The sequence below is a fragment of the Zootoca vivipara genome, chromosome 9, assembly GCF_965207765.1.
Source record: "Zootoca vivipara chromosome 9, rZooViv2.hap1.1, whole genome shotgun sequence".
Taxonomy (NCBI): domain Eukaryota; kingdom Metazoa; phylum Chordata; class Lepidosauria; order Squamata; family Lacertidae; genus Zootoca; species Zootoca vivipara.
Window position 1 is genome coordinate 70,121,586 of NC_142592.1, and position 27,432 is coordinate 70,149,017.

General features: G+C 52.6%; 1 protein-coding gene across 1 annotated transcript; it reads left to right on the forward strand.

The window, feature by feature from the left end:
* The first annotated feature begins 175 nt into the window (after window positions 1-175).
* On the forward strand, window positions 176-27,432 carry CHKB (choline kinase beta). The gene is made up of 11 exons (XM_035128656.3): window positions 176-354; window positions 6,282-6,390; window positions 8,032-8,145; window positions 8,901-9,034; window positions 10,460-10,564; window positions 18,928-18,986; window positions 20,270-20,360; window positions 20,750-20,858; window positions 24,828-24,934; window positions 25,693-25,774; window positions 25,997-27,432. Exons 1-11 carry the CDS (start codon window positions 176-178, stop codon window positions 26,051-26,053), a joined length of 1,146 nt encoding a protein of 381 aa, XP_034984547.3. The 3' UTR covers window positions 26,054-27,432.

Here is a 27,432-nt window from a genome sequence, read left to right on the forward strand (position 1 = left end):
GAATGAGAGCGAAAGGAGCCGGGAAGGGGCCGTCCAAGCGACGGAGGGGCGATTGGGCAGGACGGGGGCCGGTGGGTGGGGCGAAGGCCCGGCGCTGCCGCCATTGGCCGAGGCCCTGAGGCAAGCGGCGCTCTGATTGGCGGGCTTCGGCCAACGCAGCCGAGCGGGCCGCGGGATGGAGTCGCCTGAAGGAAGCGGGTCCGGAGGGGACTTCACCGTGCCCAGCTCGCCACGGGGCTCCCCGGCCGTGCCCGGGCCCACGCGCCTCCGAGCCTTCCTCTGGTGCCGGGAGTTCCTGGCCGGCGCTTGGCGCTCCCTGGCGGCGCCCGAAGACCTCGGCATCGTCCCCGTCAGGTGAGCCCCGCCCCGCCCGCCGTAATGCGCCGAGTAGCCGCGCCGCGTGATGTCAGCCTCTTTCCACTCGCCGCTTCTGCCGTAGAGCGTGGAATAGCGGCGAACCAGCTTTCCAGACCTGGGCTTCAGGAAAGAGCCCCCTGCGCGTGGAGAGGAGACCTAGGAGGGAGCGGGGTTCGAATTTCGCCCGTGAACCAACCTCGCAGGGTTGCTATGTGTGTGGGGGGGGGAGCGAAGTGGTGGGACGAAAATATCCTTAAATAAGAGACATGGGGGAATGATCAACGGTCTTCAATGTCTGTATACTAATGCACAGAGCATGGGAAATAAACAAGATGAACTTGAGCTCTTGGTACAGCAAACTAAATATGACATAATAGGCATCACTGAAACCTGGTGGGATGAGTCTCATGACTGGAATGTAGTAATAGAGGGATACAATCTATTTAAGAGAAATAGACCAAACAGGAAAGGAGGAGGAGTAGCTTTATATGTTAGGGATATGTATACCTGTGAAGAGATCCAGGATTTAAAACTTCAAAGCCAAATTGAGAGTATCTGGGTCAAAATTAAGGGAGAGAAAAACAACAGTGATCTCATTGTGGGAGTTTACTATAGATCCCCAAGCCAAACTGAGGACACAGATGATGCCTTCCTGGAACAGATGGCCAAGCATTCCAAAGGAAGTGAGATAGTAGTAATGGGGGATTTCAACTATCCTGATATTTGTTGGATGTCAAACTCAGCCAAGAGCATAAGGTCGAACAGATTCCTCACTGGCCTTGCAGACAACTTCATTGTCCAGAAAGTGGGAGAAGCAACAAGAGGATCAGCCATTTTAGATCTGGTCCTAACCAATAGTGATGACTTGGTTGGTGGGGTAGAAGTGGCAGGATCATTAGGTGGGAGTGACCATGCTCTTCTGGAGTTTATTATCCAGCGGAAAGGAGCAACCAAGCATACTAAGGTCCAAATTCTAGACTTTAAGAAAGCCGACTTCAGAAAACTTAGGGAAACGCTGGGTGAAATCCCATGGACAGTAATACTAAAAGGGAAGGGAGTTCATGATGGTTGGGAGTTTGTTAAAAGGGAGATATTAAAAGCACAACTTCAGGCAATACCAATGAGACGGAAACATGGAAGGTGCCTAAAGAAGCCAGGCTGGCTATCTAAAGAACTCTTGACTGAGTTAAGATTTAAAAGGGATATGTACAAAAAATGGAAAAGGGGGGAAATCTCCAGAGAGGAATTCAAACATATAGCCAGCACGTGTAGAAACAAAGTCAGAAAAGCTAAAGCACAGAATGAACTCAGGCTCGCCAGAGAGGTTAAAAGCAACAAAAAGGGCTTTTATGGGTATGTCCGTAGCAAAAGGAAAAACAAGGAAACAGTGGGGTCACTCAGAGGAGAACATGGTGAAATGCAAACAGGGGACAGAGAAAGGGCAGAACTCCTCAATGCCTTCTTTGCCTCAGTCTTCTCCAAGAAAGAAAACAACGCCCGACCTGAAGAATATGGAGCAGATGATTCAGCAGGGGAAACACAGCCCAGAATAAGTAAGGAGGTAGTACAAGAATACTTGGCTAGTTTAGATGTATTCAAGTCTCCAGGGCCAGATGAACTACATCCAAGAGTATTAAAAGAACTGGCAGAGGTGATTTCAGAACCACTGGCAATAATCTTTGAAAATTCCTGGAGAACAGGCGAAGTTCCAGCAGACTGGAGGAGGGCAAATGTTGTCCCTATTTTCAAAAAGGGGAAAAGAGAGGACCCAAACAATTACCGCCCAGTCAGCCTGACATCAATACCAGGAAAGATTCTAGAGCAGATCATTAAGCAAACAGTCTGTGAGCACCTAGAAAGAAACTCTGTGATCACTAAAAGTCAGCATGGGTTCCTGAAAAATAAGTCATGTCAGACTAATCTGATCTCATTTTTTGACAGAATTACAAGCCTGGTAGATGAAGGTAACGCTGTGGATGTAGCCTATCTTGATTTCAGCAAGGCCTTTGACAAGGTGCCCCATGATATTCTTGTAAAGAAGCTGGTAAAATGTGGGCTAGACAATGCTACCATTCAGTGGATTTGTAGCTGGATTACTGACCGAACCCAAAGGGTGCTCATCAATGGCTCCTCCTCATCCTGGAGAGTAGTGACTAGTGGGGTGCCACAGGGTTCTGTCTTGGGCCCAGTCTTGTTCAACATCTTTATCAATGACTTGGATGATGGGCTTGAGGGAATCCTGAGCAAGTTTGCAGATGACACCAAGTTGGGAGGGGTGGCTAACACCCCAGAGGACAGGATCACACTTCAGAATGACCTTAACAGATTAGACAACTGGGCCAAAGCAAACAAGATGAATTTTAACAAGGAGAAATGTAAAGTACTACACTTGGGCAAAAAAAATGAAAGGCACAAATACAGGATGGGAGACACCTGGCTTGAGAGCAGTACATGTGAAAAGGATCTAGGAGTTTTGGTTGACCACAAACTTGACATGAGTCAGCAGTGTGATGCAGCAGCTAAAAAAGCCAATGCAATTCTGGGCTGCATCAATAGGAGTATAGCATCTAGATCAAGGGAAGTAATAGTACCACTGTATTCTGCTCTGGTCAGACCTCACCTGGAGTATTGTGTCCAGTTCTGGGCACCACAGTTCAAGAAGGATACTGATAAGCTGGAACGTGTCCAGAAGAGGGCAACCAAAATGGTCAAAGGCCTGGAAACGATGCCTTATGAGGAACGGCTTAGGGAGCTGGGTATGTTTAGCCTGGAGAAGAGAAGGTTAAGGGGTGATATGATAACCATGTTCAAATATATAAAAGGATGTCATATAAAGGAGGGAGAAAGGTTGTTTTCTGCTGCTCCAGAGAAGCGGACACGGAGCAACGGATTCAAACTACAAGAAAGAAAATTCCACCTAAACATTAGGAAGAACTTCCTGACAGTGAGAGCTGTTCGGCAGTGGAATTTGCTGCCAAGGAGTGTGGTGGAGTCTCCTTCTTTGGAGGTCTTTAAGCAGAGGCTTGACAGCCATCTGTCAGGAATGCTTTGATGGTGTTTCCTGCTTGGCAGGGGGTTGGACTGGATGGCCCTTGTGGTCTCTTCCAACTCTATGATTCTATGATTCTATGATTCTATGATTCTATGAAATGGGGCTAGAACCTCAGGCTAGCCAACCTCGCAGGGTTGGCGTGGGGTTGAAATGGGCAGTGCTGCGCAATGGTTAGAGCACTGGACTAGGACCTGGGAGGGAGCGGGGCGTGATGCCATGAATCTTGGGAGCCAGGCACCACTTCTCCCAGCCTAGCCTACCTGGAAGGGTTGGCGTGGGGGGGGGGTGTCAAATGAAGCCTTGGACCTGGGGGGGGGGAGCAGAGTTCCAAGATCTGCCTCTCAGCCATAGGGTGGCCTTGAGTGCTGGTCACTGCCTCTCAGCCTAACCTACCTGGCAGGGCTGTTGGGGGGTGGAGGTTAAATGGGGAGGAGAGGCAGTGCGGTGTAATGGTTAGAGTGTCCAGGCTAGGACCTCAGACAGATCAGGGTTCGAATCCCCCTGCAACTCTGCCACGAAGCTCCCTGTGGCCGGCCATGAGGGCCAGTCGCTGTCTTCCGTCAGCCTAACCTACCTCACAGGGTTGTTGTGGGAGTAAAACGAGCAGGGGGAGAACCACGTGTGCCCCTTGAGCTCCTGGGAGGGAGGGGATAGGAGAGCCACTTTCTTGTTTTGCAAGCTTGTTTTCTCCTGCTCAGGTGAGTAGGGCCGAACCAGTGGCTTCAAGTTCCAAGACTCTGGCTAAATACATCTGGAAGAAGAAAACTTCTGCTGGCGAGAGCTGTTGGAAAGTGGGATCTGGCTGGGGATTTTTAAGCGGAGGTTGGGTGGCGCATCTGCCAGGGATTCTTAAACAGAGCCATCCAACCTCTGCTTAGAACACCTTCCAAGGAAGGAGAGCCCGGCATCTCCAGAGGGAGTCCGTTCCCTTGTCGAACATCTCTTGCCATCGGAAAGCTCTTCCTGATGTTGAGTCGGAATCTCCTATCTTGTAACTTGAAGCCGTCGCTCCTTGTAACCTTGCTCCATCTTCCACATGACAGCCCTTCAGATATTTGAGGCCGTAGGCACTTGCAATTACGTTCCTGTACATAGAGAGAGATATAAATCCCTCTGGCCTGTTTTTTTTTGCTGCTGCTGCTGCTCTTGCAGCTGGACAGCTCAGCTCTCCGGAAAATGACTCACTTCTTCCTTGCAGGCTCTGCGCCTTTCCTGCCCCCAGAGGAGGAGGGGTGTGCGTCAATTGTTCCTTTCTCCTGTGGGATGTGGCACAGCAGGCCCACAGCACGGAGGGCGCCAAAGGTCACCCTCTCCTTCTCAAGGCATTCCAGGAAGGCTTCACACACCACCAGAGCATGGCTGGGCAGAGGCTGGGGTGGAGGCTGCCAGTGAGATTGGCAAACAACAGGGCAGGGAAGGAGGGCAGAACATCTCCTGGGGAGCAGCTAACATCGGCATTTTGATGCCCGCATGGTGGGGATGACTTTTCCAGCTTCCTCTGCTGTATGGGACAAATCGAAGACTCGTGGAGTTGGAAGGGACCCCCAGGGGACATCCGGTCCAACCCCCCGCAATGCAGGAATCACTGGCAGGTGTCTGTGTAAACACCTGGACATGGAGGAGAGGGCTGTTGATGGCTCTGCTCTTCTGAATCCCAGTTGCTGGAAACCACAGCAGGAGCACTCTTGCTAGGATCCTGCTCCCAGTACATTTCCAAGCACAACTCAAAGTGTTGGTAAGGTAAAGGGACCCCTGACCATTAGGTCCAGTCGTGACCGACTCTGGGGTTGCGCGCTCATCTCGCATTATTGGCCGAGGGAGCCGGCGTATAGCTTCCAGGTCATGTGGCCAGCATGACAAAGCTGCTTCTGGCGAACCAGAGCATCACTCGGAAACGGTGTTTACCTTCCCACCGGAGTGGTACCTATTTATCTACTTGCACTTTGACGTGCTTTCGAACTGCTAGGTGGGCAGGAGCTGGGACCGAGCAACGGGAGCTCACCCCGTCGCGGGGATTCGAACTGCCGACCTTCTGATCGGCAAGCCCTAGGCTCTGTGGTTTAACCCACAGTGCCACCCACGTCTCTTCAAAGTGTTGGTACTGACCTTTAAAGCCCTAAACGGCTTTGGCGCAGTAGACCTGAAGGAGCGTCTCTACCCCCATCATTCAGCCCAGACACCGAGGTCCAGCTCCAAGGGCCTTCTGGCGGTTCCCTCCCTGTGAGAAGCGAGGTTACAGGGAACCAGGCAGAGGGCCTTCTTGGTGGTGGCACCCGCCCTGTGGAACACCCTCCCGTCAGATGTCAAGGAAATAAACCACTATCTGACTTTTAGAAGACATCTGAAGGCAGCCCCATTTAGGGAAGTTTTTAATGTTTGATGTTTTATTGTGTTTTTAATATTCTGTTGGGAGCTGCCCAGAGTGGCTGGAGAGGTCCGGCCAGATGGGCATGGTATCATAGCTGCCAAGTTTTCCCTTTTCTCGCGAGGAAGCCTATTCAGCATAAGGGAAAATCCCTTTAAAAAAGGGATAACTTGGCAGCTATGCATGGTATAAGTAAATAATAATAATAATAATTACTACTACTACTACTACTACACATTTTCTGTTGGTGCATCTGCTTGGGCCTTGTGAGAGCAGGATGCTTGCCTAGGTGAGCGATCCAGGAGGGTCTTCTTGAATTATTAAAGCATGAGCCTGGGCACACAGACACATGGGATGGGAGGTGTTTGGCCTCCTGAGGAAGGAGGTCATTGCTGGCTTACCTGCCTGGAGACTTTTTCTCCCTGCCAGTTCTGCTGTTCTTCGGTCTCTACCTGCCCTCCCCATTTCTGACTCTTCCTCCCCTCCTGGGTTGTGCTTTCTTCACAGTGGGGGGCTGAGCAACCTCCTCTACAAGTGCACCCTCCCAGATCACATTGTGACTGCAGAAGATGAGCCACGCCAAGTTCTGCTGCGCATCTATGGAGTCATCCTTCAGGTGAGATCCTGCGGTCCCGGTGGTGCTCTGGGTCCTTGACCCCGTGCGTGGCATGGCCTTCTCTGTGCAGGGAGGTGTCTAAATGCAGTCCTGCCCCTCCCATTTGAAGATCCAGCAAGAACTGCAATTTGCACTCCTACCCCAGATGGCGTCTTGTGTGGACACTGGCCCTCTTCTACTTTTTACCACTGTCTCTTGGGGGCAACCTGGGTGGGCGGGTCTCGATCTTCCTCCAGTTCTGGTTGCAAAGGAGCAGCTCTCCTGGTTAGATACCCCCTGAAGCGTAAAGAGCAGAAGTTGAAGTTTGTTCAGGGATTGGGGATGCCTCCTGCAAGAGCAGTGTTAGAAATTAGCCAGTCGCCAGGCGCATTTTGCAACTGGCAACGGAAGCATCTGCGACCACGTGGAAATCTCAGTGTGCCAGGTAGGCGACTGAGGAAAGCAAAATGTCACTTAGAGAAGGATCTGAAATATTTTCCTCAAAGCTTGAATTTGTTTTATTCTGGATTGTTTTATTTGATGTTCCGATGTTTTGTAAAAACACTTTGAGGTCTTTTATTTAAAATATAAAATAATGAAAATAATAATAATTTTAAACTCCAAAATGCAAAAAAAGGCACCTAGACATTCCATTGTGGAGACCATAACCTAGGTTTAAAGTGCTATTTGGCGATTAGATCATAATAGCCGCCAACCTAGGTGGATTTTGAAGAGGATTAGATAAATTCCTGGAGGAGGAGAGGGCTATCAATGGCTGCCAGCCAGAATGGCTCTGCTCTGCCCTCCACAGATGGAGGCAGCAAAGCTTCTGAATCCCAGTTACTTGAAACGGCAGGAATGGAAAGTGCTGCTCTTGTGCTTGAATCCTGCTTTCAAATTTTCACACAGGCATCTGATTGGCTACCGTGAGAACAGGATGATGGACCAGATGGGACCCTGGCCTGATCTAGCATCCTCTTCTTCTGTTCTTAGGCCACTTCAGTCCTTCAGGGTCTCGTCTGTGGCCAGCCTGATCTCGAATCCTTTTTGTGAGGCCCCACAATTCTGCTGCCTTCCCTGCTGAGGCCAATTGCAGGGGGTTAAACCAGATGACGGTCAGGGTCCCTTCCAACTCTACAATTCTATGATTTGCACGTCTTTCTCTGCCAGGGCTGTGCAACACCCTCTCTCTCTCTCCTTTTTTTTGGGGGGGGGGGTGTCGGCAAGGGCAGAATCTCACCCCATCGCCTTTCTGGTCTCAGTCCAGTATACCTGAAGGAGCGTCTCCACCTCCATCATTCTGCCCGGACACTGAGGTCCAGCACCGAGGGCCTTCTGGCGGTTCCCTCGTTGCGAGAAGCCAAGTTGCAGGGAACTAGGCAGAGGGCCTTCTTGGTGGTGGCACCTGCCCTGTGGAACGCCCTCCCAACAGATGTCAAAGAGGAAAACAACTACCAGACTTTTAGAAGACATCTGAAGGCAGCCCTGTTTAGGGAGGCTTTTAATGTTTAATAGATTGTTGTGTTTTATTTTTCTGTTGGAAGCCGCCCAGAGTGGCTGGGGAAAGCCAGCCAGATGGGCGGGGTATAAATAATAAATTATTATTATTATTATTATTATTATTATTATTATTATTATTATTATTATTTCTCTCTCCCACAGGGGGTCGACTCGCTGGTTCTCGAGAGCGTCATGTTTGCCATCCTGGCCGAGCGGATGCTGGGGCCGCGCCTCTACGGCATCTTCCCCCAGGGGCGCCTGGAGGAATACATCCCGGTGGGTTGTTGGCTGTGCCCTTTGGGATCAGTGGTTCCCAAAGTGGGTGGGGTGGGTGGGATTACCTGAGGGGCTGGCAGAAGGAATACGGGAGGTGTAAATGACTTTCAGACCTGGAAAAGCTGGATCAAGTTCATCAGGTTTGTTGGAATTAATTAAACTAAATCGGGCTTCCTCAAACTTGGCCCTCCAGATGTTTTTGCCTACAACTCCCATGATCCCTAGCTAGCAGGACCAGTGGTTTGGGATGATGGGAATTGTAGTCTCAAAACATCTGGATGGCCGAGTTTGAGGAAGCCTGAACTAAAGAGTTTTAATTGGGCTTTGAATAAATGCAATTAATGGTTTCCGCTTTGAATTTCATATTGCCATATTATCTTCCTTAATGGGCTGTGCAAGCTGCTATTCTGAATCATGTTTTATACAGGTTGGCTGTCCAGTGTTCTCACCACAGCAGTCCTGTGAGGTAGGCTAGTCCGCTTGTGGATGTTGCCAACATGCAGACATTGGAACCTGGATCCGAGCCAATGCCCTCCTTCATTTTCTGGCTCTGGTTTAGTGGCCCCAGACACGCACACCAAACTTTCCTCCCCCCTGTGATACGGACTCTCAATCGATGCTTTCTTGCCTGCTGTTTCTGTGCTCTGTTGTCCAGGGGTCCCCACACCTCTGGGGCTATGGCTAGCAGAGGGAATTGGCTTCTGTTGGGTGGAAGAGGCTCTCATGCCCCCCCCCCCGGTGTGTCTTCCCCGCAGAGCCGCCGCCTGATCACTGAGGACTTGTCCGACCCCAGCATCTCGGGGGAGATCGCCACGAAGATGGCTCACTTTCACGAGATGGTGATGCCCTTCAATAAGGAGCCCAAGTGGATGTTCGGGACAATGGAGAGGTGAGGCTCCTTGTGCTTTTGAAAGCTGCAGGCTAAACTTACCGCAGTAGCGCACACTGCATGGGGCTGCCCTTGGAGACTGGGTAGGTCCCAGTTGGGGCTGGGACACTGGGAGAACAGGACCAGTGGCTGCTTGCCACAATGGCTCAGCTCTGCCTCTACAGTGGGAGGCAGCCATGCTTCTGAATCCCAGTTGCTGGAAGCCGCAGGAGGGGAGAGTTGCTCCTGGGCTCAGATCCTGCTTGTGGATTTCCCACAGGCCACTGGTTGGCCACTGGTTGGCCACTGGGAAGAGAGGGTGCCAAACGGAATGGGCCATTGCCTGATCCAGCACGCTGTTCTTATGCTGATGCTCTGGTGTCCTCAATGGTTCCTCTTGCCATCTTGCAGTATGTGGGGCTGGATGCGGCCTGTGGGTTGCTAAAGTGTGTGTGGCCCTCGCACTTTTCACCCCCTTTTGTGGGCCCGTTTCTACTTCCTGAGGATGATTTTAAAAAATATATATATTAGGTTTTCGTTAATAACACTCCAATTAATAACAAATCAAATATTGCCACACCAGAATACAAATAATAAAGCCAATTCTACATGCCAAATTATATAATTTAAAAGGACTTCCCATGTTATGGCTGGTCAGGAGAAAATCTTTTGGTTCATGTTCCTGCCTTTTCTCTCTTGATTATTCCCAATATCATAAATCCGATCTTAATCCTTTATCTTACCATAACAGTCATTGGTATGCAACTTTCAATCATAGTTAACAAGTCCATATGTATGTTAGCATGCAAGAGGAATCTTATTCTTTCTGTTGTTTTTAAGGATGATATTTTTAATGCATTGTGGAATGTTTGTATTGTGACTTACTGTTATTTTTATGGATGATAGTTTAGTAATAATTTGTTGTAATTGTTGAGAGGGGATTTCTGTTCAATTATCATTTGCTGATATTTTGAGGGTTAATTTTATTGGGTACTATTATATTCCCATGAATTATTGAATGTCATTTTATTTGGTAGAAGCAAGGCTTTTTTTAGTCATCTTTTTTATTATGACTTACCTGCATCAGATCGGGGTGTTACAAGATTCGCAATCCTTGCGGTATATTTTGTTGTTTCTTCAGAAAGGCGATGTACAAATTAGAAGTGAAATGCAAAGGAAAGAATACCCTTTGGATCATCCCGTTGTTTCCTGAGAATTCATAGGAGATAGTCATAATAGGGCAGGGCTCAACGGCCCGCCCCATGAGGGACGGAACCTTAACCCCTTGAATGGGTGTGAAAACTGGGAGGTCAAGTGTAAGTTAGGGCCAGGGTGCAAATCCCCCTCCCAGGCTTTCTGAGTGGAATGATGAGACCTCCTAGAGTTGTTGGGTTGTGCCTGGAGAGAGCAGGTGACTGACCGATTCTCCTTTACCCCTCCTGGCAGCTACTTGAAGCAGATCTCCGAGCTGACCTTCCCCCAGGAAGCCCAGCTGCAGAAGCTCAGTAAGCTCAAGGCGTACAACTTGGAAGCGGAAATGCGCAGCCTCAGGTGAGCGGGCGGCGGTGGGGCACAGGATCGGAAGCCTTGGGTCAGTGCTGTGCCCCCTGGCAGAATTAGCAAGTCTGTGGTGGGATGCCTTGCCCCCCTGCTGTCCATCACCCCCACCACCACCACCACCATAGCTCTAAGTGGCAGAGCCCCTCTCCTGCCAGAAGGCTTTGGGGTGGCAGTGGGGGTGGACTCCAACTCCAGAGTAAATGGACCGGTTGTTGGACTTGTCTGAAGCAGCGACATGCCTTTAGCCTCTGGCTGCAAGAGGCAACCGGCCTCTAAACAGGGAAGATGCATTTCTGGCCAGGATAATCACAGAATTGTAGAGACGGCTGGGATCCCCAAGGGCCATCTAGTCCAACCCCCTGTGTAATGACCAATTAGGTTCTTTTAATCTGTTTAGGTGTTTAACATAGATGAGACCCAGAACACTCCAGGGAAGGAACAATATCAGACAACTAATATTGGATTTTCTCTATAATATTGTTTTATTGATTAACAAGTTTTATTGATTAACATGCCAAGACAAGGAATATTCACTCAGCCATACATCCATTCATACACCTTACACACTTTTCACTCTTCACTGGATTGATCAGGTCCAGTAAGAGCCAGGGGTGACACAAATGACAGCGCTGTAAATGTCTGGCACACACCTTAGGCTGGAGGGCTTTGCCATTCATACACCCTGTTGTTCTGATGCTTGGTATCCTGAGCAAGTTTGCAGACGACACCAAATTGGGAGGGGTGGCTAATACCCCAGAGGACAGGATCACACTTCAAAATGACCTTAACAGATTAGACAACTGGGCCAAAGCAAACAAGATGAATTTTAACAGGGAGAAATGTAAAGTACTACACTTGGGCAGAAAAAATGAAAGGCACAAATACAGGATGGGAGACACCTGGCTTGAGAGCAGTACATGTGAAAAGGATCTAGGAGTCTTGGTAGACCATAGACTTGACATGAGTCAACAGTATGATGCAGCAGCTAAAAAAGCCAATGCAATTCTGGGCTGCATCAATAGGAGTATAGCGTCTAGATCAAGGGAAATAAAAAAATTCCTTCAGTAGCACCTTAAAGACCAACTAAGTTTTTATTTTGGTATGAGCTTTCGTGTGCATGCACACTTCTTCAGATACCTAGAAGAAGTATCTGAAGTATCTATTCTTCAGATATCTGAAGAAGTGTGCATGCACATGAAAGCTCATACCAAAATAAAAACTTAGTTGGTCTTTAAGGTGCTACTGAAGGAATTTTTTTATTTTACTCCGACCCAGACCAACACGGCTACCTACCTGTAACTAGATCAAGGGAAGTAATAGTACCACTGTATTTTGCTCTGGTCATACCTCACCTGGAGTACTGTGTCCAGTTCTGGGCACCACAGTTCAAGAAGGATACTGACAAGCTGGAACGTGTCCAGAGGGTGGCAACCAAAATGGTCAAAGGCCTGGAAACGATGCCTTATGAGGAACGGCTTAGGGAGCTGGATATGTTTAGCTTGGAGAAGAGAAGGTTAAGGGGTGATATGATAGCCATGTTCAAATATATGAAAGGATGTCATATGGAGGAGGGAGAAAGGTTGTTTTCTGCTGCTCCAGAGAAGCGGACACGGAGCAATGGATTCAAACTACAAGAAAGAAGATTCCACCTAAACATTAGGAAGAACTTCCTGACAGTAAGAACTGTTCGGCAGTGGAATTTGCTACCAAGGAGTGTGGTGGCGTCTCCTTCTTTGGAGGTCTTTAAGCAGAGGCTTGACAGGCAGATGTCAAGAATGCTTTGATGGTGTTTCCTGCTTGGCAGGGGGTTGGACTGGATGGCCCTTGTGGTCTCTTCCAACTCTATGATTCTATGGTTGTCACAGTGGCCTGAGTAGGCTACTTCAGAGTAACGACGCTACGCAGCTCTGCATTTTATTCTTTTATTGGTGCTGCGTATTTACAGTGCTAAGTTCATTGCTATTTACACAGAGTAATGTGTTCAGTCGGTATCAGAACCTCCGAATGACTTTTGGCGCGTCTTTCCCCAGCACAAAAGCCTCGGCAGACCCATCCTCTTGCCCCTCCTCTTTCTGCGTAATTCTGGCGTTGGAGGGATGGGTCTCCCCCCCTTACTTGCCCCTTCCTGTCCCACCTGGGACCCTGGCTCCGCTACCTTGCCTGAGCCTCGGACCCGACTTCCTGCTTCCCCACTGGAATCAGAGCTCCCTCTGCTTTCCCCTGTGGTCAGTGCTGGGCTTGAACTCAGGAGGGGAGGGACTTCGCGATATCCCCTGTCCCTCACATCCACCCCCCTTCCAAGCTCCCCTTCTCCCCTCCCCAGGTCCCCCCCAGGTGTCGGTGACGACTGGAAGCCTAGGAACTCAGTGCTTTCCGAGCCCGTTGGTGTGAACACCTCCGCCCAGTCCTGCGAGGCCCCCCCTTCCGCCTGGGAGGACTGGAATCCCAAAAAGTCCGTGGCGTCTGAGCTGGTGGGGGTAAAAATGTGCTGCCAATCTGCTTCTGCCTCTGACTGGGTGGATCTTGGTGACACCCATATCTCGTCTCCCGATTCCTCAAACTCCGCTTCCCAGCGCCATGGGGAGCTGCTCTCCCGTGCCTCCTCCTCCTCCCCCTCCCTTTCCATGTGCCAGGGCTTGGGTCTGTGGGGGAAGAGGGCGTGAAATTCTTCCACCAAGAATTCCTCCTGTATCTGAGTGGCGGGGACCCATTCATTCTGGGAGGGCGGAGCGTCCTCCCATGCCATGAGGTACTCCAGTCCCCCCACCCCCCTCCGTGAATCAAGGATGGCCGTGGCTTCATTTAGTTGCTCCCTGCCTCCCCTCTCCCCCCCTCCCTCGGGGGTGTGTTCGCTGTCTCGGAGCCTGCTGCTTTCCCTGTACGGCGACAGCAGCGATCTATGAAACACTGGATGCACCCTCATATCCTCTGGCAGTGCCAGCCTGTATGCCACCGGGTTGACCTGTTGCGTGACTGTGAAGGGACCCAGCCTTCTGGGCGCCAGCTTTTTGCACCTCCCTCTGGTGGGCAGGCCCTCCGAGGACAACCAAACCTTGTCCCCCACCCTGATGACCTCCCCTTGTCGCCTGTGGCGATCTGCCCCCCTTTTGTACGCTTCCTTGGCCCTCTCCAAGTGTTCTCTGAGCTGCTGGTGCACCGTCTCCAGTTCCTCTGCCCAATCCTCAGCCTGTGGGCCCTCCTCCTCCTCCTCCCCCTCCCTCTCTGGGAAAGATCTGAGGTCGCGCCCGTAATTGGCCTTAAAGGGCGACACCCCTGTGGAGACGTGCACCGCATTGTTGTAGGCAAATTCTGCCAGTGGCAGTCTATCCACCCAGTCTGTTTGCCGCTGGCTGACGTAGCATCTCAGGTACTGCTGCAGAATGGCGTTGACTCTCTCCGCCTGTCCGTTGGTCTGCGGGTGTCTAGCTGTCGACAAGCTGACCTCCACCTGCAGGAGGTTCATGAGCCGCCTCCAGAACCTGGAAACAAATTGGCGGCCTCTATCCGAAATAACCCTTAAAGGTAATCCATGCAGTCTGAACACGTGGTCCACAAACAGTTTGGCTGTCTCTTCTGCCGAGACCGCCCTGGCACACGGTATAAAGTGGCACATTTTGGACATGAGGTCCACCACCACCAACACTGCGGTCTTGCCCCTGGAAGAAGGCAGATCTGTGATGAAGTCCATGGACACCACTTCCCACGGCCTGTGTGGGGTGGCTAAGGGCTCCAGCAAGCCTGGTGGCGCTGCTCTGACCACCTTTGCCCGCTGGCAGGTGTCACAGCCCCGTACATAGTCTCGAACATCTTCCCGCACCCCTGGCCACCAGAAGTGTCTCATGACTAGGTGAGTGGTTTTGTCCCTTCCAAAATGACCCGCCGTTGGGTTGTCGTGCATCTGCTTGAGGACTGTACGTCTCAGCTGGGTGGTGGGCAGGTAGAGTGCCCCCTTGTAGAAAAGCAGCCCCCTGCGTTCTGCAAAGTCTTTTGTCTGCTCCCTCCCCCCTCTCAGTTCTCTGAAGATGCGGTTGGCAAATTCATCCGCTGCCGTCAGTGCTGTGAGTTCTGCCTCGCTCACCACTGCTGCTCCGCAGGACCATGCTGACGGGGGGAAGATGTGCCTGGGTGCTGGTGGCGCCTCCTCCTCCATGTACTCTGGCTTGCGGGAGAGGGCATCCGCCCTGACATTCTGCTCCCCCGGGATGTAGTGGATGGAGAAGTTGAAGTTCGAGAAGAACTCTGCCCACCGTATCTGCCGCTGGTTGAGCACCCTGGCAGTTCTCCAGAACTCCAGGTTCTTGTGGTCTGTGCACACCTGGATGGGGTGCTTTGCGCCCACCAGGAAGTGTCGCCAGTGCTGGAACGCAGCGTAGATCGCAAGAAGTTCCCTATCAAACACTGTGTAGTTGCGTTCAGGCTGTGTCAGCTTCCTGGAGAAGAAGGCACAGGGTCTCCACTCCCTGTTGGCGTCCAGTTGCAACAAAATCGCGCCCACAGCTTTTTCAGAAGCATCTGTCTCAATGCGTAGGGGCGCGTCCTGCACCACATGGAACAGGTTTTGGTCTGAGGCGAACACTCTCTTGAGGCTTTCGAACGCTGCTTGCGCCTCTGGTGTCCACTTGAACTTCTGCTTGCCTCTCAGGCAGTCCGTGATGGGAGCCGTAACGCGAGAGAAGTTCTTGATGAACTTCCTGTAGAAGTTAGCGAAGCCTAGTAGGCGTTGGGCATCTTTGCGCGTCCTGGGGCTGTGCCAGTCCAGGATGGCCTGCACCTTGTCCTTGTCCATCGCCAGCCCCTTGTCTGACAGCTTGTAGCCCAGGAAGTCCACCTCTTTGGTGTGAAACTTGCACTTCTCCAGCTTCACATACAGGTGGTTCTCCTTCAGGCGTTGCAACACCTCTCTGACATCTTTCACATGCTGCACTGGGTCATTCGAGTAGATAAGGATGTCATCTAGGAAGACCAAGCATTTCCTGAAGAGGAGGGACCCCAGGACGTGGTGCATGAAGGCCTGGAAGCATGCTGAGCCCCCTTGCAAACCGAAGGGCATCACCAGATATTCAAAAGAGCCCAGAGGCGTGAACATCGTGGTTTTCCATTCATCTCCTTCCCGGATCCTGATCAAGTTGTACGCCCCCCTTAGGTCCAGCTTGGTGAAAATCTTGCCCCTGCGTGCCGCTGTCAGGAGATCATCCACTCTGGGCATGGGGAAAGCCACTGGCTCTGTCACCGAATTCAGCCGTCTAAAGTCCACCACAAGACGGCGCTGTTGCGTGTCTTTCTTGTCCACCCAGAAGACCGGGCTGCCCCCTGCTGCCTTGCTTTCCCTTATGAACCCCCGCTTGAGGTTCTTGTCGATGAAAGCGCGCAGATCCTCCAGCTCCTGGTCTGACATGGCGTACAGCTTGGCTGGGGGTATCGTCGCCCCTGGCACCAGGTTGATCTGGCAGTCAAAAGGCCTGTGCGGGGGTAGGTGGTCGGACTCCGCTTCGCTGAAGACCTCCTGCAGGTCCCAGTACTGCTTGGGTATTGCCTCACCCCCTTTGATATGCATGGTGGCCACCGTGGCTATCGGAGGCCCCTCCCCTGGTTGGTGCTGCATGCAATGTTCCAGACAAAAGTCCGACCCAAACGTGATGCACCTCTGGTGCCAACTGATGGAGGGGTCGTGGCGCGCCAGCCAGCTCATGCCCAAGACGATGGGGGGGTCTGAGATGGTGGTGACGTTGAACGCCAGTGTCTCTGAGTGCCTTCCCACCGTCATTCTCATGGGGGGGGTTTGATGTGTGATGGCCCCTCCCAGCAGCTCCCTGCCGTCAATGGTTGCCACGTGCAGAGGAAAATCCAACTGCAAAAGCTGGATTTGGTGCTCTTCTGCAAAGCTTCTCGAGAAGAAGTTGGCGGACGCCCCACTGTCAATTAAGGCGAGGACCGTCAGGGGATAGCCATTTGGGAGCGTTAGCGTCACTTCTAGAACCACTCCTGCTCTGGGAGGGGTGGGCTGGCTCTGCACCTCTCTGTGCGGGTGGGCGGGCTGGGGCTGTTGTCTGCTGACTGTGCCTGGCTGCTGCCCCTTGTCTCCTGCAGCCAGGCTTTCCCGTTTCCCTGCTGTGGTGCTGCGTCAGTGGGGGAGGGCACCACCGTTCCCGCCTTTCCTTGCCACTCCCTGCGATGTGGGCAGTCTCTGACGAGATGCTGGGGTGAGTTGCAGAGAAAGCAATTCCCGCCCCTTCCCTCCTTGCGTCTTGGCGCCGCTGGGGTTTGAAAAGCCCGCGCGCGCGCGCTATCAATCTGCATGGGCTCCTGGTCCTGGCTGGCTCCAGGCGTGGCTTGAAAGGGTTGTTGAGGGAGTGGCTTCTCCTGCGACCGTGGGAACCAAGCCCGCTTTGCGCGCGTCGCTTGCTTGTCGTTCCACCGGGATTCCTGCCTCACCCCCACCGCCAGAGCTGCTTTGCTCAGCTGATCCATAGTACTGGGCTTTGGACCTCTCGAGAGTTCATCCTTAACGTCCGCGTGCAAACCCAAGTAAAACGCAGCTTGCATAGGAGGCGACTCCAAAACCCACCCCAGTCTGTGCACCAGCATGGTGAATTTCGCCCAATATGCGCGAACTGTCATATTTCCTTGTCGTAAATTATGCAGTTCCTCCTTAGTCTGGTCCAAATGACTATCTGACGAATACATCGTCCTCAAACCTTCTAGAAATTGTTGAACATTTTTCATGCAAGGATTCTTGGTTGCGATTAATGGTCTTAGCCACTCCCTGGCTGCTCCGGTAAGATGTTCCACAATAAACGCTACTCTGTGCTCATCATCGGGGAACTCATTCTGGTGCAGCTCAAGAGCATACACGATCTCAGTCTCAAAGCCATGGTATTCCCTCGGGTCTCCATTGAACTTGCTTACAAGGGTCCCTGCTCTCCTTCCTGGCAGCACTTGGACTTGGGGAGCCCCTCCCGCCTTGTCTTTCTCTGCATCTAGCTTGCTTTGGAGGTCTACCGCCACCGCCCTTAATTGCTGCTCTCTTTCCTGAAGCGCTCTCACCTGTTCCGCAAGTTGTAGCCGGTCTTCCTGGACCTTCTTAGTCTCTTCTTTTGCTGCCTTTAATTCTCCCTGTGCCTGCAGATGCAGCTTCTGCAGCTCCTCTTGTGCTTGTTCAGCGAGCTGCCGCCATTTCTCCGCCTCTGGCACGCTCATCCCGGCAACTCCAAAGTAGCCCAAAAAGATTCGGAGGTTGCTGTCACAGTGGCCTGAGTAGGCTACTTCAGAGTAACGACGCTACGCAGCTCTGCATTTTATTCTTTTATTGGTGCTGCGTATTTACAGTGCTAAGTTCATTGCTATTTACACAGAGTAATGTGTTCAGTCGGTATCAGAACCTCCGAATGACTTTTGGCGCGTCTTTCCCCAGCACAAAAGCCTCGGCAGACCCATCCTCTTGCCCCTCCTCTTTCTGCGTAATTCTGGCGTTGGAGGGATGGGTCTCCCCCCCTTACTTGCCCCTTCCTGTCCCACCTGGGACCCTGGCTCCGCTACCTTGCCTGAGCCTCGGACCCGACTTCCTGCTTCCCCACTGGAATCAGAGCTCCCTCTGCTTTCCCCTGTGGTCAGTGCTGGGCTTGAACTCAGGAGGGGAGGGACTTCGCGATATCCCCTGTCCCTCACAATGGTATTACCCAACTCCTTACGCCTCGTTTTTGGCATCTCACATCCTTGTCCCTGGCATCATCTCACAACTCTTATCTTATCTCGAAGGTAATATTGTGTAGCCCATCTCCATGCCTCCTTGTATGTGCCGTTCTTGCACCGCTCCTAGCACGCACTGTTTTTGCCAAAACACACCCATTAGCGCTTATACAACACAGTTCATGATCAGTTCACTGACAGTTCAAAGACACCACATCCATTTTGTGGTGTTCTTCAGCAATCTTTAGGCCCGTACAAACCATGCCGTTCATTACAGCTGCGATGCAGGAAACACAGCAAAAGAATCCCCGACAGACGGCCATCCAGCCTCTGTTTAAAAACCTCAAACAAAGGAGATTCCAACCACCTTCCAAGGCTGTCCATTCCATGCCATCAGAAAGTTATTCCTAATGTTGAGTTGGAATCTCCTTCTTTGTCATTTGAATCCATTGGTTCTGGCCCTGCCCTCTGGACCAGCAGAAAACTCCTTCTTGTCCTCCATGAGTTGATGGGGTAGATGTGGGGTGTGTGTGTGTTATGTTTTCTTTTCAGGGGCCCTTTTCCTGTCCTCCAAATATGCTGTGTTTCAGGGTGCTGGGGTTTTTCCTGTGCAAAGCAAACACCCTCCTCATTCTTCCAACTCTCTTTTCTCTCTCCTGGAATTTCAGGGAGCTCCTGGAGTCTACTCCATCCCCCGTGGTCTTCTGTCACAATGACGTGCAAGAAGGTGAGGACACGGAAGTGGGGAAGGGAAGTTGGGGTGGCGGCGTGATCTTCCCCCCAGGTTTTGGCCAGTGGCCCGTGAATATTGGGTGGTGCTCAGAGTTCCCACTCCCCGCCTCCTGAATGATGCTGAGATCGCTCCTTGGAGCAGAGCAGGGCAAGGCACACCGCCCCGGCTTCCTTCTGCTGCGAGAGCAACGCAGTGCCTGGAGCCGCCCTGAATGGAAGGGCATATAAGGAGAGCCTTGCAGCTGGATCAGACCCAAAGCGCCCATTGAGGCCAGTTCTGGGAGCAGAACCTGAGTACCACAGGGCTCTCTCCACCTGTGACTCCCAGAAACCAGTACCCAGAGGGATACTGAAAGATCCTGTTCCCTCATATGAACCTGACTGGGCTCTGAGAGCTCCAGGGGAGGGCCTTCTTTCGGTCCGATCCCCCTCACAGGCATACTGGGTAAGGACACAAAACAGGGCCTTATTGGTGGCAGGTCCCAGTCTTTGGAACTCCCTGCCTAGGGAAGCCAGACGGGCTCCCTCCTTGCTCTCCTTCCGCCAGCAGATGAATGCCTACCTACACCGGCAGATATAGAATACCTATCCTGCAGATGAATACTGCCCTTATTCCAACAGGCTTTGGGGAACTGGTTGCTTTTAATGAGAGGGCTGGTATTTTTTGGAATTATCTGTATGTTTTTGTTGTGCACACTGTGCACAATTTTTGTTGGCATCCATCTGTCTCAGGATACGGGAGCAGAATGCACTCTTGGGAGTGAAATCGAACCATTGGAGAGTTACAGGTGGAGATGGGAGAGACATGTTTTGTTACGCATGTATATTCACATGTAAAATTATCTATACCTAAAAAATATGTGTGCGTTTAACGGTTGCTTCCCCACAAGGTTCTGTTTTAACTGAGCTGCCTTGAGTTCTTGGGGGGGGGGATATAAATAAATATAATTATAAAAAGAGAAGAAGCGTTTGGCTTTGATATCCTGCTTTATCACTACCCTAAGGAGTCTCAAAGCGGCTCAGAATCTCTTATCCCTTCCTCCCCCACAACACTGTGAGGTTAGTGAGGCTGAGAAACTTTAGAAAAGTGTGACTAGCCCAAGGTCACCCAGCAGCTGCATGTGGAGGAGCGGAGAAGCGAACTCTGTTCACCAGATTACGAATCTACCACTCTTAACCACTACACAATTCTGCCCTGGAGAGGGGTGACAAGCATAGCAGCCATGGCGAGTGGCGCTGATGCCTTCTGCTCTTGCTCCTTCTCTCCCCACAACCCAGGGAACATCCTGCTCCTGGCTGGGCGCGAGGCTGCCTCCTCCTCCGACCGCCTCATGCTGATCGACTTTGAGTACAGCAGCTACAACTACCGGTGAGCTGGAGGGGAGGACAGGGAGACGAGCGGGGGGCAGACATCAGGGCTTGTTGGCAAGAGGCCTGGCAACGACCGCAGGGCCGGGCTTGGCATGGTGACCCCTTAATGAGGCAGGGCTCTGGATTTCTTTGTGCTGAGGAAAAGTGAGGGGGGAGGCAGGCCTGCTGCCCCACTACCGATGGGGCTTTTTCCCACCATGAAACTCTCAAAAGAGGTTTCATTCCATTGAAGCCCATTGGCAAGCGCCCCACGCCCCAGCCCTGCAGCAGACCAACTGGAGGGACCTGCTCATATTGGAGGGGTGTGTGGGGTGGGATCCTGGCTTGATGCTCAGCCACAAAGTCCAGTGTGTTCAGCTTCACCCTCCCTCCCTCTCTCCCCTGCAGGGGCTTCGACATCGCCAATCACTTCTGCGAATGGGTGTACAACTACGCCCACGACCAGTGGCCTTTCTACAAAGCCAGCCCAGAAAACTACCCCAGCCGCCACCAACAGGTAACTCCTGCCCTCTGCTCGCCACACGGGCGTGGCATCTCTCGCTCGGAGGAAGTGGCCGTTTCTCAGATAACGGCCCGTTTTCGTTTCTCGCCAAATTATTCCGCGATGGCGGCTTGCCGTTGCATTGCAGCGTCCACAGGAAAAGGGAGAAGTAGAATGACATGTGTGCATTCATATAACATGCGGCTGATGAATCACAGTTTGTGAGTAAATGTAGGTAGGAGGAGAATTAATATCAAGGCCAACAGAAAACCCTGGCTAAAAGCAGTTTGCATTAAGTCCTCTTATCATTCAGTTTCATTGGCTGTGCATCCCTTTTAGTGTTATGAGCGAAGAAACGTTTCTCTATTCACTTTCTCCATGTCACGCATAATTTTTATAACCTCCTATCAGGTCGCCTCTCACTGGTCTTTTCTCTAAACTATAAATCCCAAGTACCGCAGCCTTTCCCACAGGGGAATCTCTCCATCTCCCTGATAATTTTGGCTGCCTTTACACTGGCTCCCAGTACGTTTCCGAGCACAGTTCAAAGTGTTGGTACTGACCTTTAAAGCCCTAAATGGCCTCGGTCCTGTATCCCTGAAGGAGCGTCTCCACCCCCATCGTTCTGCCCGGACACTGAGGTCCAGCGCCGAGGGCCTTCTGGCGGTTCCCTCATTGCGAGAGGTGAGGTTGCAGGGAACTAGACAGAGGGCCTTCTCGGTAGTGGCACCCTCCCAGCAGATGTCAAGGGAATAAGCAATTATTCTACTTTTAGAAGACAACTGAAGGCAGCCCTGTTTAGGGAAGTTTTTAATGTTTGATGCTGTACTGTTTTTAATTTTCGGTTGGAAGCCGCCAAGAGTGGCTGGAGAAACCCAGCCAGATGGGCGGGGTATAAATAATATATTATTATTATTATTATTATCTCAAAAGTGGTTTGCAACAACCATTTAGGTTACCCCGTAACTGCATTTGAAAGCAGACGTCTGTGTTCTGTAGTTCCTGCAAGCTTTGCGCGGGGGGGCGGGGGTGTCGATTTTTTATTTGCATAGTCCTATATAATAATGTCCATGTTGTCCCTGCGTCCAGATGTCCCGTGTGTCCCTGGGGTACTGCGCATGTCCCCCAGAGACACAGGGATTGGACGGAGGGACAACCAGGGACACAGGGATTGGACCCGTGCTCTCGGGACACAGGGAACAGCCAACTGCCGCTCCGCCAACCGCCGCTCCGAAGCCCAGTCTCATGCTGGAGGTGCGCGGTGAGGCGGCGGGGGAGAGAAGCGCTCCCCCCCCCCGGCAGCCTTGCCGCACACCTCCGGCATGGGACGGCGCTTCCTCGGGGAACCCGAGGAAGCCGAAGCGGCAGCGGGCGCGGAGGGAGGCCCGCTTTGGCTTGGCAGCGGCGGGAAGAAGGGGAGGAATTCCTCCCCTTTTTCCCGCCGCCGCCAAGCCAGTCCCGGAGCCGAATTGCGGCGCGGCGGGGTTTTTCGCCGTTTGCCTCCCCCTCGAGGGAAGGCAAACGGCGAAAACCCCCCGCTGCGGACTGGCTTGGCGGTGGCGGGAAGACCCGCCACCGCCAAGCCAGTCCCGGAGCCGATTTGCGGCGCGGCGGGGTTTTTCGCCGTTTGCCTCCCCCAGGGGAAGGCAAACGGCGAAAAAACCCCACTGCGGACTGGCTTGGCGGTGGCGGGAAGACCCGCCACCGCCAAGCCAGTCCCGGAGCCGAATTGCGGCGCGGCGGGGTTTTTCGCCGTTTGCCTCCCCCTCGAGGGAAGGCAAACGGCGAAAAAACCCCGCTGCGGACTGGCTTGGTGGTGGCGGGAAGACCCGCCACCGCCAAGCCAGTCCCGGAGCCGAATTGCGGCGCGGCGGGGTTTTTCGCCGTTTGCCTCCCCCAGGGGAAGGCAAACGGCGAAAAGCCCCCGCTGCGGACTGGCTTGGCGGTGGCGGGAACATCCCGCCACCGCCAAGCCAGTCCCGGAGCCGAATTGCGGCGCGGCGGGGTTTTTCGCTGTTTGCCTCCCCCAGGGGAAGGCAAACGGCGAAAACCCCCCGCTGCGGACTGGCTTGGCGGTGGCGGGAAGACCCGCCACCGCCAAGCCAGTCCCGGAGCCGAATTGCGGCGCGGCGAGGTTTTTCGCCGTTTGCCTCCCCCAGGGGAAGGCAAACGGCGAAAAGCCCCCGCTGCGGACTGGCTTGGCGGTGGCGGGAAGACCCGCCACCGCCAAGCCAGTCCCGGAGCCGAATTGCGGCGCGGCGGGGTTTTTCGCCGTTTGCCTCCCCCTCAGGGGAAGGCAAACGGCGAAAAGCCCCCGCTGCGAACTGGCTTGGTGGTGGCGGGAAGACCCGCCACCGCCAAGCCAGTCCCGGCAGGCCGCTTCCTCTAGCGCCCGTTTTTAAACGGGCTAAAATCCACTAGTTATAAATAAAGCATTATCATTGCTTTGTAAACCGATTTCTAACTTACAGTACCTGCCTTTGGGGTTCCAGAATAAATGCCAGTATATCAACAGCTGGGTCCTCTGAATATCACTGTCTCTCCCTTATATTTGCATAATATTTTGTTATAAATCACGGATTACAAGAGTTTTAGTTTCAAATCTAATCGAGTAATGGGTTTTTTGGAGGGTGTTGCTGTAATTGGCAGAAACCTCTTAAGCTCTTATACTAAGTTGCTGCTGGCTTGGCCATCCATTGGTGCATGTTTGACTTAGAAGCTGACTCTGTGCGTTTGAAACTGGTCAAGTGAGTAGCCTTAATGCTTCCGGAGGCTGAAGGCTCAGCGAGGCTGGAGGGCAGCCTTTTGGGGAGGGGTGCTCTCACAAGCCCCTGCCCAGAGCAGCAAGACTGCAGGAATTTTTATTTGAATATTGAGTCCCACCTCTCTCATCTGCCGCAGTTCTTCTCAAAGCGCACTAAAATCCGTTGGAAAACTGAAAAGCTTTTCTCCCCATAACGCCAGAGTGTTTGGACATCCAATGAAGCAGAACTTTGGGAGATTCAGAAGAAGGCTGTCAATATTGTCATGCTGTTATACAAAATTTTGGTACAACCACATTCTGGTTGCCTCACCTCAAAAAGGATATTGTAGAGTTTGGAAAAGTTTAAGAAAGGGGGTAGCACAATGACCTTACAAAGATAGATTGCAATGTCTACAACCTTTTGGTTTAGAGAAAAGGTGAGTAAGGGGCAACACATTAGAAGTTTATAAAATTATGCACAGCACGCAAAAGTGGATAGAGAAAAGGTTTCTTTCTCTCTCTTGTCAGACTAGAACTTGTGGACATCCAATGAAGTTGGATGACGGAAGATTCAGGACAGAGAAAAGAAAGTCTTCCGCGCATAGTTGAACTATGGAACTCACTGCCACAGGAAGCAGCGAGGGCCACCAATTTGGAAGGCTTTAAAAGAGGATTGGGCAAATTCATGGAGGAGCAGAGGGCTTTGAGGGCTCCTAGCCGAGATGGCTGTGCTCTGTCTCCAATGCCAGAGGCAGCAATCCTTCTCAATCCCACTTGCTGGGAACCACAGGAGGGAGAGAGTTGCTCTTGTGCTCAAATCCTGCTCTCAAATTTTCGCACAGGCATCTGATTGGCCACCGTGAGAACAGGATGCTGGACTGGATGGGCCACTGGCCTGGTCTAGCTGCCTCTTCTGTTTGTCTGAGCTGCCTTCCAGCTTTACCGAAAAGCAATAAATCGTCTTTTTTTTATTTAAAGGGAAATATTTATTGGGGAGAAACAGCTGTGGGTCTGCAAAAAGCACAAGCTTTTTGGTTTCCGGTGTTGCCTTTTGAAAGCGTTGTGCCATGCCCTGGGACCTTGAGGTGAAAGATGGGTTATAAATCAAATTATGATGATTAGTAATGAGCATGTTCAGGCAAGTAGGCCAAAGCAAGGAGATCTCGGGAGAGTGGAGCAGCCTGTCGTGTCAGGATCCGGCTCTCTTCTCCCAGCTCACCCTGAGGCTACTCTTTCCACAGCTGCATTTTATCCGCTGCTACCTGGAGGAGGCGGCCGGGAGGAAAGCCCGCCCATCCCCGGAAGAGCAGGAGCGCCTCGAGGAGGAGATGCTTCTAGAGATCAGCCGGTCAGTGTCTGGGAACGCAGGGAGTTGCCTTGGGCATTCTAATCCGCTATTGCCTACACTGGCAGAGAGAGGCAGCGTGGCATAGTGGTTACAGTGTCAAACAAGGACCTGGGAGGCCAGGGTTCAAATCCCCACGCAGCCATGAAGCTCACCGGGTGGCCTTGGGCCAGTCGCTGCCTCTCAGCCTAGCCTACCTCACATGGGGATAAAACGGGGAGGAGGAAAACGCGGTGTGCCATTTTGAGCTCCTTAGAGGAAAAGGTCTTAATGCAATAGTTAAATGGCTATCTCTGGAAACAATGGAGGAATGCGCCTTTAAGATAGATCTGTATTATTTATCTATGCAACCAATCAGAGGCTCTCCAGGGTTCCAAACAGGGGGCTCTCCCAGCCCTACCAGGAGCTGCCAGTACATTTGCGCCATTTGTATCTTGCCAAAGTGCTCAAGGTGGCACCCATGCTTCGTTCTCCGCCCCTATTTTATCCTCATAACAACCCTGTGAGGCAGGTCTGGCTGAGACAGAGAAGTAGCCAGAGGCCTAGGCCCCACCCGGTGAGCTTCGTGCCCAAGTGTGGACCGTGGTCTCCTGAGTCCCAGCTCATTTTTCTAACCACAACACCACATGGAGTCAGGAAGCATGGATGTGCAGAGCAGATGCTCCGTCCCTGAGCTAGCACCCCTCCATACGGACCCCCGTTGCCTCCCCTCCAGCTCCTCTTCCTCCTCCTTCCCTGACTCCTCTCTCTCTCTCTCCCAGATTTGCAATGGCCTCCCACTTCTTCTGGGGCTTGTGGTCCATCTTGCAGGCCAAGATCTCCACCATCGAGTTTGGCTACCTGGTGAGTCCTTGCATTGCTGATCCAGCAGGCTCTTCTGATGTTACGCTTTCAGCGAAGTTTGTGAAGGTAGACGGATGCAGTGCGCAAAAAGAGCATCGCTCTAGAACTAGAGGCTTGTGGGTGCTGGTGGCTTCTCATGTTCCGGGAAAGGTGGTGCAATGCCTGAGCCTGACTCTGCCCTCCTCTTCCTCCTCTCCTTCCTCCCCTCCTCTTGCCTCCCAGGAATATGCCCAGTGCCGCTTTGAAGCCTACTTCCAGCAGAAATCTCTGTGCGAGTGACCTTCGCCCGTCCTGCCTCCGTGCCCAGGCTGGCACCATCGCGGGACCTCAAGAGGCACCGTTGCCAGTGGACCAAAGCTCTCTCCCCGGACACAGAAGGAGGAGGGTTGGCTGGCCAGCTCTCGTTCCGCAGCAGCAAAAACTCTTTGGCTTCTGGCTGGGCTGGTTCGTAGCCGGGCAAGGGGGCCACGGAGCCCCCGTGGGGTGGCAGCACACCTGGAGGATGCCAGGCAGCTAAATGTTGCGGGCATGGCTTCTGGCAGGCGAGGCTGGTGGTCCCTCCATGATGGAAGTCCCTTGGGCACGGGGAAGGTGGGAAGAGGAGACAGGGAGGGGCTGTGTGAGCTTCTCCCCCCCCCCAGGCCCTCGCCTGCTTGCATTCCGCCTTCTGTTGCCCTCAGTCCTCCGTGGCCTTCTGCTGCCTCCACCGCTGTGCCTTCCCTTGGCCATGCGCAGCCCCCTCCCCCCGAGATTTCTCTCCTGCCCCAGATCTGTGCACAAGCTCAGCTCTCTCCTTCCCTGCTCAGCCCGTCCCTCCCAGATCTTATCCTCCCTGTCCTCGCGGATCCTCCTGGTCTGCCTGAGTGCTAGCCACAGGTGGCATGTTGGGGGGGGGCTGCCTTTGGGGAACCGAGACTGCACAGTGGAAGGCCAAGGACTAGTGACCCCTCCCAAACACACACGCACTCCGGTGAGCCTTGGGGCAGAGGTAGAGGGTCTCTAGGCCTTACTTTCTCGCTTGCTGCTGCTGCAGGGAACCCCAGCTCTGGCCGCCATCTCCCATTACTGGATCAGTTCCCTTGTGCGGTTTTCCCAAGGAGACGCTGTGCCCAGGACTGGGGAGGCAGTGGGAGGGCTTCGGAGGCAGGACCAGAGGGCAAAGGTCGCCCCACCCAGAGGACGCTCCTCGGCTGGGGTAGAAAGGTTTGCTCTGGAGGCCTTCCCTCCCCAGCCCACTTCATAGGAGCCTCTCCGGAACGAGAGGCTGGTGAGACCAGGACTTGCGGGGTGGCTCCTGCCCCTTGCCCAGGGGGTGAGCCTTGGACCTGCTGGAGGGCCAGATTTTGCAGGGGAGGGGGCTTTCCGCATTGTTTCTTCCTTTCCCCGGGAATGGCTTCGCTTGCTGGGGGCGGTGGGAGATAAATGACACCTTTTGGTCTTTGTTAACTTTGTTGTAGCTGCATTTCTGTGAATGTCCAGCAGAGGGAGCCAGGCATGCGGTGGGCTCTCTGGCCCAAGCTAGCTTTCAATAGGCTGCCTGCCTGCCTGTTCTCTCTCTCTCTTTTCTCAGAGCCGCTCTTTTCTGGCATCGCTCATGATAACCATGGAATGTAATCTCTGCAATTGCCAATAAAAGCCTGGCACTCCATCCACTAGGA